At 42.9% G+C, this 13,081-nt stretch overlaps 1 protein-coding gene across 4 annotated transcripts in view; it reads left to right on the top strand.

The window, feature by feature from the left end:
* Positions 1-13,081, top strand: part of LOC118944399 (homer protein homolog 2-like) — a 152,679-nt gene that overhangs the window by 113,312 nt on the left and 26,286 nt on the right. For all 4 annotated transcript variants that reach the window (XM_036963250.1, XM_036963249.1, XM_036963252.1 and 1 more), the window contains exons 3-4: positions 6,566-6,697; positions 8,716-8,808. In XM_036963250.1, the coding sequence (XP_036819145.1) occupies positions 6,566-6,697; positions 8,716-8,808 (225 nt within the window). The remainder of the gene's footprint in view (positions 1-6,565; positions 6,698-8,715; positions 8,809-13,081) is intronic.

The raw sequence follows: 13,081 nt of genomic DNA, 5'->3' as shown, positions 1-13,081 counted from the left end.
CACCCTACCTTTCCTGGGATATGATGTCACTTCTCTGGGGTCCAACAGGATAATACACCCTACCTTTCCTGGGATATGATGTCACTTCTCTGGGGTCCAACAGGATAATACACCCTACCTTTCCTGGGATATGATGTCACTTCTCTGGGGTCCAACAGGATAATACACCCTACCTTTCCTGGGATATGATGTCACTTCTCTGGGGTCCAACAGGATAATACACCCTACCTTTCCTGGGATATGATGTCACTTCTCTGGGGTCCAACAGGATAATACACCCTACCTTTCCTGTATGCAGTGGAGATTGAAAGACAAGGAAAGCACAGTCTGTCTGCAACTTGCCTGTCACTTTGGAGGGCCTGCCTGCCAGCCTGCCTGCCTGCCTGCCTGCCTGCCCACCCGCCCGTCTGCCTCTCCTAGTGTGATGTTACAGCCGTCTTCAGACATACAGCCAGTAACCAGCCAAACTAGGTCTGTCTGAAATATGAACGTGATCAATGAATTAATCGGGTAGAGTAACGTTATCGTTCTGGCCAAGATGTGTCCGTAGAGGATTGATAAACTGTATGGATAACTTTCTTTAATTATGGGTCATTTAAACGTAGGCATAATGGAGAAAATGAAACGAGCTGTTGTCTGGAGACTCATGTGGATCTGCTGTCTGGAGACTCATCTGGAGACTGATCTGGATCTGCTGTCTGGAGACTCATCTGGAGACTGATCTGGATCTGCTGTCTGGAGACTCATCTGGAGATTCATCTGGATCTTCTGTCTGGATACTCATCTGGAGACTGATCTGGATCTGCTGTCTGGAGACTCATCTGGAGACTCATCTGGATCTTCTGTCTGGATACTCATCTGGAGACTCATCTGGATCTTCTGTCTGGATACTCATCTGGATCTGTTGTCTGGAGACTCATGTGGATCTGCTGTCTGGAGACTCATCTGGAGACTGATCTGGATCTGCTGTCTGGAGACTCATCTGGAGACTGATCTGGATCTGCTGTCTGGAGACTCATCTGGAGATTCATCTGGATCTTCTGTCTGGATACTCATCTGGAGACTGATCTGGATCTGCTGTCTGGAGACTCATCTGGAGACTCATCTGGATCTTCTGTCTGGATACTCATCTGGAGACTCATCTGGATCTTCTGTCTGGATACTCATATGGATCTGTTGTCTGGAGACTCATCTGGAGACTGATCTGGATCTGCTGTCTGGAGACTCATCTGGAGACTCATCTGGATCTGCTGTCTGGAGACTCATCTGGATCTGCTGTCTGGAGACTCATCTGGATCTGCTGTCTGGAGACTCATCTGGATCTGCTGTCTGGAGACTCATCTGGATCTGCTGTCTGGAGACTCATCTGGATCTGCTGTCTGGAGACTCATCTGGATCTGCTGTCTGGAGACTCATCTGGATCTGCTGTCTGGAGACTCATCTGGATCTGCTGTCTGGAGACTCATCTGGATCTGCTGTCTGGAGACTCATCTGGAGACTCACCTGGATCTGCTGTCTGGAGACTCATCTGGAGACTCATCTGGATCTGCTGTCTGGAGACTCATCTGGAGACTCATCTGGATCTGCTGTCTGGAGACTCATCTGGAGACTCATCTGGATCTGCTGTCTGGAGACTCATCTGGAGACTCACAGAATTTCAAGTCATCAGTCTCAAGTCGAAGTCCCCAAGTCTTGAGTCTCCCAGTCTCAAGTCATCGAATGTGTGACTCGAGTCAAAGTCATGTGACTCGAGTCAAAGTCATGTGACTCGAGTCCACAACTCTGGAGGTTTCTGTGTTGTCATACACACCCTGGGACACTTATCCTTACCAGTAGATTATTCATCTATATCAGTTTCATCAATCACGCTCCTTACCATATCACAGTCTCAGTGACTCACTTCTCTCCCGGAAACACTGGCTCTGTCCCAAATAGCACCCTATTCCCTATATAGTGGTACTACTATAGAACAGAGCCCTATTCCCTATATAGTGGTACTACTATAGACCAGAGCCCTATTCCCTATATAGTGGTACTACTATAGACCAGAGCCCTATTCCCTATATAGTGGTACTACTATAGACCAGAGCCCTATTCCCTATATAGTGGTACTACTATAGACCAGGGCCCTATTCCCTATATAGTACACTACTATAGACCAGGGCCCTATTCCCTATATAGTGGCACTACTATAGACCATAGCCCTATGCCCTATATAGTATATTTAGACCAGGGCCTTATTCCCTATATAGTGCACTACTTTAGACCAGAGCCCTATTCCCTATATAGTGCACTACTTTAGACCAGGGCCCTATTCTCTATATAGTGGTACTACTATAGACCAGAGCTCTATTCCCTATATAGTGCACTACTTTAGACCAGGGCCCTATTCCCTATATAGTGGTACTACTATAGACCAGAGCCCTATTCCCTATATAGTGGTACTACTATAGACCAGAGCCCTATTCCCTATGTAGTGCACTACTATAGACCAGGGCCCTCAGGACCATTTAGGAGACAGTCTATCATTAGACTATTAATACATGTTATTATGCTCCAGTAACAGGCCTGTTAAACAGCTACTAGTTTAACAGCTGGACTACACTGTAACCGAGAAGGGCTTGTGTCCCAAATGACTCCCTATTCCCTACATAGTGCACTACTTTAGACCAGAGTTCTATAATGCTCTGGTCAAAAGTAGTGCACTATATAGTGAATAGGGTGCCTTTTTGGGATATGGGCTTGGGAGTCGTAATGACCATTATAAGGGTCAGTGGGCTGTGTGGACACGTGCATACTGGACATAGTTGGAGGCTGTGTGTGTGTGTGTGTGTGTGTGTGTGTGTGTGTGAGAGCGTGCAGCAGAGACTCTGAAGGGAACCAATCTAATGGTCCTGATATTACTCTGTTCCTCTTCAGATTACATAAAGCCTCCAGCTCTTTCTCTTGTCATTGTGTTATTATGGAAATATTTCTCTCTTTCTCTGGAGTTCAGAAGGGAAGGAGTCTGTTAGCAGAAGTGGGGTTTATTTTAGTTTTTTTTTGCCCCCCCAAAAAAAGAAAAAAAAGTTATTTCACTTTTCCTTTGATTTCTGATGCTGAATAAGAGATTGATCTTTGGCCAGAGTTGTATTGTAGAAGCTAAACGGTTAGCTTCACTTCTGAATCTTGATCTTTGGCCAGAGTTGTATTGTAGAAGCTAAACGGTTAGCTTCACTTCTGAATCTTGATCTTTGGCCAGAGTTGTATTGGAGAAGCTAAACGGTTAGCTTCACTTCTGAATCTTGATCTTTGGCCAGAGTTGTATTGGAGAAGCTAAACGGTTAGCTTCACTTCTGAATCTTGATCTTTGGCCAGAGTTGTATTGGAGAAGCTAAACGGTTAGCTTCACTTCTGAATCTTGATCTTTGGCCAGAGTTGTATTGGAGAAGCTAAACGGTTAGCTTCACTTCTGAATCTTGATCTTTGGCCAGAGTTGTATTGTAGAAGCTAAACGGTTAGCTTCACTTCTGAATCTTGATCTTTGGCCAGAGTTGTATTGGAGAAGCTAAACGGTTAGCTTCACTTCTGAATCTTGATCTTTGGCCAGAGTTGTATTGTAGAAGCTAAACGGTTAGCTTCACTTCTGAATCTTGATCTTTGGCCAGAGTTGTATTGGAGAAGCTAAACGGTTAGCTTCACTTCTGAATCTTGATCTTTGGCCAGAGTTGTATTGGAGAAGCTAAACGGTTAGCTTCACTTCTGAATCTTGATCTTTGGCCAGAGTTGTATTGGAGAAGCTAAACGGTTAGCTTCACTTCTGAATCTTGATCTTTGGCCAGAGTTGTATTGTAGAAGCTAAACGGTTAGCTTCACTTCTGAATCTTGATCTTTGGCCAGAGTTGTATTGTAGAAGCTAAACGGTTAGCTTCACTTCTGAATCTTGATCTTTGGCCAGAGTTGTATTGTAGAAGCTAAACGGTTAGCTTCACTTCTGAATCTTGATCTTTGGCCAGAGTTGTATTGTAGAAGCTAAACGGATAGCTTCACTTCTGAATCTTGATCTTTGGCCAGAGTTGTATTGTAGAAGCTAAATGGTTAGCTTCACTTCTGAATCTTGATCTTTGGCCAGAGTTGTATTGTAGAAGCTAAACGGTTAGCTTCACTTCTGAATCTTGATCTTTGGCCAGAGTTGTATTGTAGAAGCTAAACGGTTAGATTCACTTCTGAATCTTGATCTTTGGCCAGAGTTGTATTGGAGAAGCTAAACGGTTAGCTTCACTTCTGAATCTTGATCTTTGGCCAGAGTTGTATTGGAGAAGCTAAACGGTTAGCTTCACTTCTGAATCTTGATCTTTGGCCAGAGTTGTATTGGAGAAGCTAAATGGTTAGCTTCACTTCTGAATCTTGATCTTTGGCCAGAGTTGTATTGGAGAAGCTAAACGGTTAGCTTCACTTCTGAATCTTGATCTTTGGCCAGAGTTGTATTGTAGAAGCTAAACGGTTAGCTTCACTTCTGAATCTTGATCTTTGGCCAGAGTTGTATTGGAGAAGCTAAACGGTTAGCTTCACTTCTGAATCTTGATCTTTGGCCAGAGTTGTATTGGAGAAGCTAAACGGTTAGCTTCACTTCTGAATCTTGATCTTTGGCCAGAGTTGTATTGTAGAAGCTAAACGGTTAGCTTCACTTCTGAATCTTGATCTTTGGCCAGAGTTGTATTGTAGAAGCTAAACGGTTAGCTTCACTTCTGAATCTTGTACAAGAAGATTATTTTAGATGTACTGACAACAAAATAAGTCGTGGCTTGTGTCAACAACAACAAACAGGAAACTGAAAGCCTTGTGGGGGGGGAAAAAAATCTATATTTTATATTTGTCAATAGGAGCACTTCTGCTCATGTTTTCCATGGAGAACACAGACCCATGCTGTTCTTCACAGTAGGATAAGGTGTGTCTTGGCCAGCCCAGTCCCAGTCCCAGTCCCATTCCAGTCCCAGCCCCAGCCTCAGTCCCAGTCCCAGTCCCAGTCATGTCCCAGCCCAGTCCCAGCCCAGTCCCAGCCCAGTCCCAGTCCCAGTTCCGTCCCAGTCCCAGTTCTGTCCCAGTTCTGTCCCAGTCCCAGTTCCGTCCCAGTTCCAGTCCCAGGCCCAGGCCAGTCCCAATAGTAATATAATACAGTGTTGTGAAAAAAATATTGGCCCACTTTCTAATTTTCTCTACTTTTGCATATTTTGTTTTTATACTGGAATGTTGTCAGATCTTCAACCAAAACCTAATATTAGATAAAGGGAACCTGAGTGAACAAATAACACAACAATTGACATACTTATTTAATTTATTTGATGAACAAAGTTATGCAACACTCAATGCCCCAGTGTGTAAAAGTAATTGCCCCCGAGGACACTCAGTAACTGGTTGCTCCACCTTGTATCTGCGACGACTCCAACCAAACGCTTCCTGTAGTTGATCAGTCTCTCACGTCGCTGTGGAGTTTTTTTTTTTGGCCCACTCTTCCATGCAGAACTGCTGTAACTCGGCGCCGTTTGTGAGTTTTCAAGCATGACCTGCTCGTTTCAAGTCCTGCCACAACATCTCCGTTGGGATTAGGTCTGGACTTTGACTAGGCCATTCCAAAACTTCAAATGTGTTTGGCTTTTTAGCCATTTTCATATAGACTTGATGTTTCGGATCGTTGTCTTGCTGCATGACCCAGCTGTGCTTCAGCTTCAGCTCACAAACAGATGGCCTGACGTTCTCCTGTAGAATGATCTGATACAGAGCAGAATTCACGGTTCCTTCTATTAAGGCAAGTCGCTTAGATCCTGAGGCAGCAAAGCATCTCCAAACCATCACACCACCATCACCATGCTTGACCCCAAACCATCACACCACCATCACCATGCTTGACCCCAAACCATCACACCACCATCACCATGCTTGACCCCAAACCATCACACCACCATCACCATGCTTGACCCCAAACCATCACACCACCATCACCATGCTGGACCCCAAACCATCACACCACCATCACCATTCTTGACCGTTGGTATGAGGTTCTGGGGAATTAATGGTTTTCGCCAGGCATAATTGACTCATCTGTCCATAGAACATTCTTCCAAGAGTCTTGATGATCATCCAGGTGCTTTTTGGCAAACTGGAGTCAACTTTTTGGACGAGATGGGTCCCATTATGCCTGGCGAACACCAAAGGACTTCGGGGGCTTATTCTGTTGCAAAAAGTTTTGTAAATGGAATGAAATAGGGAGGGACCTACCTGAATTTGTCCAATAGAAACTCTTGTTTTAGTGTTTGGACTAATGATTACACCCCAGGTGTGCACATGCAAAACTGTGGCCCACTGAGGTTTCCCAAACTGGTTTCCCAAACTGGCTGCCAACTGAGGTGTCCAAAACTGTTTGTGCTTTAACCCTATTCCATGTCCCTGTGGCCCAGCAAGGCACGTACCCCCTCAAGCTGCTCCAGGTATTTCCGTTGTGCCCTTGAGCAAGGCACTAATCCCCTCAAGCTGCTCCAGGGGCACCACCGCATCTCCTACTAACGTGTAATTTCCTGTCTCCCTTCAGGTGATCATCAACAGCACCATCACCCCAAACATGACCTTCACCAAGACCTCCCAGAAGTTTGGCCAATGGGCTGACAGCAGAGCCAACACAGTGTTCGGACTGGGGTTTGCCTCCGAGCAGCAGCTGGCCAAGGTACTGATTGGTTCATTGATTTTCTGTTGCAATTTTAAAAAGACAAAGCTATTCCATCACTACTGTTAAGATATAGCTGTTCCGTCACTACCGGCAACATAAAGCCATTCCGTCACTACCTCTGTGTTTGTTTGGTCCAGTATTTGTTGTTGTTGTTGTTTGGGAACCACCTTGGATATGAGTTGATTAATCATCTCATGGGATTTTTATCCTTCACATATTTTACAATGAATAAATAGTAGATAGTCTAGTTTGTCCCTGAGCTCATCATGTCAGAGTAACTCACCTCATCTCCACCATGGTTACATCCCAAAAGGCACCCTATTCCCTTCATAGTGCACTACTTTTGACTAAGGCCTATAGGGGTGATGGTGCACTACTTTTGACTAAGGCCTATAGGGGTGATGGTGCACTACTTTTGACTAAGGCCTATAGGGGTGATGGTGCACTACTTTTGACTAAGGCCTATAGGGGTGATGGTGCACTACTTTTGACTAAGGCCTATAGGGGTGATGGTGCACTACTTTTGACTAAGGCCTATAGGGGTGATGGTGCACTACTTTTGACTAAGGCTTATAGGGGTGATGGTGCACTACTTTTGACTAAGGCCTATAGGGGTGATGGTGCACTACTTTTGACTAAGGCCTATAGGGGTGATGGTGCACTACTTTTGACTAAGGCCTATAGGGGTGATGGTGCACTACTTTTGACTAAGGCCTATAGGGGTGATGGTGCACTACTTTTGACTAAGGCCTATAGGGGTGATGGTGCACTACTTTTGACTAAGGCCTATAGGGGTGATGGTGCACTACTTTTGACTAAGGCCTATAGGGGTGATGGTGCACTACTTTTGACCAGGTTCCATTTGGGACATGTGATTACATCATCATTAACTTCTCTATGGTAGGGGGGCAGCATTCTGAATTTTGGATGAAAAGTATGCCCAAATTAAACGGCCTGCTACTCGGGCCCAAAAGATATGATATGCATATAACTGGTAGATTTGGATACAAAACACTCTAAAGTTTCCAAATCTGTTAAAATAGTGTCTGTGAGTATAACAGAACTGATGTGTCAGGCAAAAACCTGAGAAAAATCCATTCAGGAAGTAGTTTTTTGGGGGGTTTTGTAGTTTTCTATTCAATGCCATTACAGTATCCATTGACTTAGGACTCAATTTGCAGTTCCTATGCCTTCCACTAGATGTCAACAGTCTTTAGAAATTGTTTCAGGCTTGTATTCTTATAAATGAGGGACTAAGACCAGTCTGAATGAGTGGACCCTGACGTGTCACAGAGCTTTTTCATGAGCAATCCCGAGAGAGTGCATTTCTTGTTTACCTTTTATATTGACGACATTATTGTCCTGTTGAAATATTATAGATCCTTTAGGCTAAAAACAACCTGAGGATTGAATATAAACATCGTTTGACATGTTTCTATGAACTTTACGGATACAATTTGGATTTTTTTGTCTGCCTGTTTTGACTGCCTGATTTGACTGAAGAAAACGCGCAAAACGCGAGGTTTTTGGATATAAAGAGACTTTATCGAAGAAAAGGAACATTTATTGAGTAAATTAATGTCTTCTGAGTGCAACCATATGAAGATCATCAAAGGTAAGGGATTAATTTTATCTCTATTTATGAGTTTTGTAACTCTTCTGCTTGGCTGGTTACTGTTTGTAATGATTTGTCAACTGGGCTATGTTCTCAAATAATCGTAAGGTATGTTTTCGCCGTAAAGCATTTTTTTTCAATCTGACACCGTGGTTGGAATTCACAAGAAGTTCATCTTTAAACCCATGTAAAATAGTTGTATATTTTCTGAATTTTTAAAATGAGTATTTCTGTATTTGAATTTGGCGCTCTGCAATCTCACTGGATGTTGACGTTCCACGTACCCTAGAGAGGTTAAGCAACACACACACACATCGTTTGTCTCCAGTGATTTTTGTTTTTATATTTGAACTTGTATTAATACATCTTTTTCCTTTTTATTTTTCTCATCTTGTTTCAGTTTGCTGAGAAGTTCCAGGAAGTGAAAGAAGCAGCGAAGCTGGCCAGGGACAAGTCACAGGAGAAGATGGAGACATCGAGTAACAATTCCCAGGTAACATACGGGCACACAGACACATGGTCACACACACACACACGCATAATAACATGTGAAGAAGCGGTGAATTGCGCGCACACACACACACACACATTAGCAGTTACATCCAAGGCTGCACACACACACACACACACACACACACACACACACACACGCATATGCACAGATACATACAGTTGAAGTCGGAAGTTCACACACACTTAGGTTGGAGCCATTAAAACTTGTTCTTCAACCACTCCACAAATGTCTTGTTAACAAACTATCGTTTAGGCAAGTCAGTTAGGACATCTACATTGTGCATGAGTCATTTTTCCAACTATTGTTTACAGGCATATTATTTCAGACATACTGTATCACAATTCCAGTGGGTCAGAAGTTTACATACACTAAGTTGACTGTGCCTTTAAACAGCTTGATGTCATGACTTTAGAAGCTTCTGATTGGCTAATTGACATCATTTGAGTCAATTGGAGGTGTACCTGTGGATGTATTTCACGGCCTACCTTCTAACTCAGTGCCTCTTTGCTTGACATCAAGGCTTATTTCTTTTGATTTTCCCAAGACCTGTAGACCTCCACAAGTCTGGTTCATCTTTGGGAGCAATTTCCAAACGCCTGAAGGTACCACGTTCATATGTACAAACAATAGTAGGCAAGTATAAACACCATGGGACCACGCAGCTGTCATACCACTCAGGAAGGAGACGCGTTCTGTCTCCTAGAGATGAAGGTACCTTGGTGCGAAAAGTGCAAATCATTCCCAGAACAACAGCAAAGGACCTTGTGAAGATGCTGGAGGAAACAGGTACAAAAGTATCTATATTCACAGTAAAACGAGTCGACATAACCTGAAAGGCTGCTCAGCAAGGAAGAAGCCACTGCTCCAAAACCGCCATAAAAAAGCCAGACTACGGTTTGCAACTGCACATGGGGACAAAGAATGTACTTTTTGGAGAAATGTCCTCTGGTCTGATGAAACAAAAATAGAACTGTTTGGCTATAATGACCATCGTTATGTTTGGAGGAACAAGGGGGAGGCTTGCAAGCCGAAGAACACCATCCCAACCGTGGAGCACGGGGGTGACAGCATCATGTTGTGGGGGTGCTTTGCTGCAGGAGGGACTGGTGCACTTCACAAAATAGATGGCATCATGAGGTGGGACAATTATGTGGATGGACAATTATGTGGATATATGAAGCAACATCTCAAGACATCAGTCAGGAAGTTAAAGCTTGGTCGCAAATGGGTCTTCCAAATGGACAATGACCCCAAGCAGACTCAGTAATGAGTGACTAGGTGGAGTAAAATGATACTTGGTGTGTGGGGGTCAAAGGTGACAGGGAGTCACTTATCATCTGCCAGCCGCCAAACAGACACATAATCTACCCTGGGAGGGAGAGGTGCTGTAATGTGACGGGTCAGAGCTGTAAAAAGTCTGCTGGATTGTGTTACATCATCTCATCAACAGCCTGAGGACAGTATTCTGACTGTCAGTTCTGTTCTAACATGTAATCTCATTAGTATTCTAAAATGTCATCTCATTAGTATTCTAACATGTCCTCTCATTAGTATTCTGACTGTCAGTTCTGTTCTAACATGTCCTCTCATTAGAATTCTGACTGTCAGTTCTGTTCTAACATGTCCTCTCATTAGTATTCTAACATGTCCTCTCATTAGTATTCTAACATGTCCTCTCATTAGTATTCTAACATGTCCTCTCATTAGTATTCTGACTGTGTACACTCCCGATTTAAGCCCCTAAACTCCCTGGATCTATGGGTTGAGGCCCAAATGGAACCCTATCCACTACGTTTGACCAGAGCCAATGACAACTGTAGCATGTGTTGTCTTTATGTGGTCAGACATCAGATGGTTTAATCCCGTTCATATTCAGAGGAAACTGGACTCTATTACTGTCTGACATCAGATGGTTTAATCCCGTTCATATTCAGAGGAAATTAGACTCTCTTACTGTCTATTACTCTCCATTTATTAGATAAAGTTGAATAGTTTTTTTTGTTCTTTTTAAATCTGCATAGATAATTATTTAATATGTGCTCTACTGGGCTGTAATGATAACATCTTCATTAATTAGCAGTAGTTGGTTGTTTTTGGGATGTATAATCTCTCTTCGACAGAGCTACGTTAACATAACTGGTACCTTTTAGAATCTGTGGGGAAGGAATGGGAATGCGTGGGCTAACGAGCAGCGGTAGTTCCAGTGTTTTGGGTTTTTCCATCACTGGTTATTTGGACAAAATCGCATCTATCACATTTCTGAAGGGGTCATCCGGCCCCGTCATTTGTTGAGAGACGGTGGAGCTCCTCGTTCCAGCATCTCTTAATCCCCTCAGATACGGAACCAGAAATTAATCCAGCAGCTGACCAATCACGTGAGACTTTAGTTCCGGGTTAACCGAGATGGTTCTATTCATTAATATATTGCTGGTTTACCTGTTACTATAACTACATGGTGTTTCAGAGCTGGTCAGTACTAACTAGCTGTTACTATAACTACATGGTGTTTCAGAGCTGGTCAGTACTAACTAGCTGTTACTATAACTACATGGTGTTTCAGAGCTGGTCAGTACTAACTAGCTGTTACTATAACTACATGGTGTTTCAGAGCTGGTCAGTACTAACTAGCTGTTACTATCTGACTGTTACTATAACTACATGGTGTTTCAGAGCTGGTCAGTACTAACTAGCTGTTACTATAACTACATGGTGTTTCAGAGCTGGTCAGTACTAACTAGCTGTTACTATAACTACATGGTGTTTCAGAGCTGGTCAGTACTAACTAGCTGTTACTATAACTACATGGTGTTTCAGAGCTGGTCAGTACTAACTAGCTGTTACTATCTGACTGTTACTATAACTACATGGTGTTTCAGAGCTGCTCAGTACTAACTAGCTGTTACTATAACTACATGGTGTTTCAGAGCTGGTCAGTACTAACTAGCTGTTACTATAACTACATGGTGTTTCAGAGCTGGTCAGTACTAACTAGCTGTTACTATAACTACATGGTGTTTCAGAGCTGTTCAGTACTAACTAGCTGTTACTATAACTACATGGTGTTTCAGAGCTGGTCAGTACTAACTAGCTGTTACTATAACTACATGGTGTTTCAGAGCTGGTCAGTACTAACTAGCTGTTACTATAACTACATGGTGTTTCAGAGCTGTTCAGTACTAACTAGCTGTTACTATAACTACATGGTGTTTCAGAGCTGGTCAGTACTAACTAGCTGTTACTATCTGACTGTTACTATAACTAAATGGTGTTTCAGAGCTGGTCAGTACTAACTAGCTGTTACTATAACTACATGGTGTTTCAGAGCTGGTCAGTACTAACTAGCTGTTACTATAACTACATGGTGTTTCAGAGCTGCTCAGTACTAACTAGCTGTTACTATCTGACTGTTACTATAACTACATGGTGTTTCAGAGCTGGTCAGTACTAACTAGCTGTTACTATCTGACTGTTACTATAACTACATGGTGTTTCAGAGCTGGTCAGTACTAACTAGCTGTTACTATAACTACATGGTGTTTCAGAGCTGTTCAGTACTAACTAGCTGTTACTATAACTACATGGTGTTTCAGAGCTGGTCAGTACTAACTAGCTGTTACTATAACTACATGGTGTTTCAGAGCTGTTCAGTACTAACTAGCTGTTACTATAACTAGATGGTGTTTCAGAGCTGTTCAGTACTAACTAGCTGTTACTATAACTACATGGTGTTTCAGAGCTGGTCAGTACTAACTAGCTGTTACTATAACTACATGGTGTTTCAGAGCTGGTCAGTGCTAACTAGCTGTTACTATAACTACATGGTGTTTCAGAGCTGTTCAGTACTAACTAGCTGTTACTATAACTACATGGTGTTTCAGAGCTGGTCAGTACTAACTAGCTGTTACTATAACTACATGGTGTTTCAGAGCTGGTCAGTACTAACTAGCTGTTACTATAACTACATGGTGTTTCAGAGCTGGTCAGTACTAACTAGCTGTTACTATCTGACTGTTACTATAACTACATGGTGTTTCAGAGCTGGTCAGTACTAACTAGCTGTTACTATCTGACTGTTACTATAACTACATGGTGTTTCAGAGCTGTTCAGTACTAACTAGTTGTTACTATAACTACATGGTGTTTCAGAGCTGGTCAGTACTAACTAGCTGTTACTATCTGACTGTTACTGTAACTACATGGTGTTTCAGAGCTGGTCAGTACTAACTAGCTGTTACTATAACTACATGGTGTT

The sequence above is a fragment of the Oncorhynchus mykiss genome, chromosome 26 (assembly GCF_013265735.2).
Source record: "Oncorhynchus mykiss isolate Arlee chromosome 26, USDA_OmykA_1.1, whole genome shotgun sequence".
NCBI classification, from domain to species: Eukaryota; Metazoa; Chordata; class Actinopteri; order Salmoniformes; family Salmonidae; genus Oncorhynchus; species Oncorhynchus mykiss.
The sequence above is the reverse complement of the archived record's forward strand: the minus strand, read 5'-3'. Positions and strand labels throughout refer to the sequence as shown.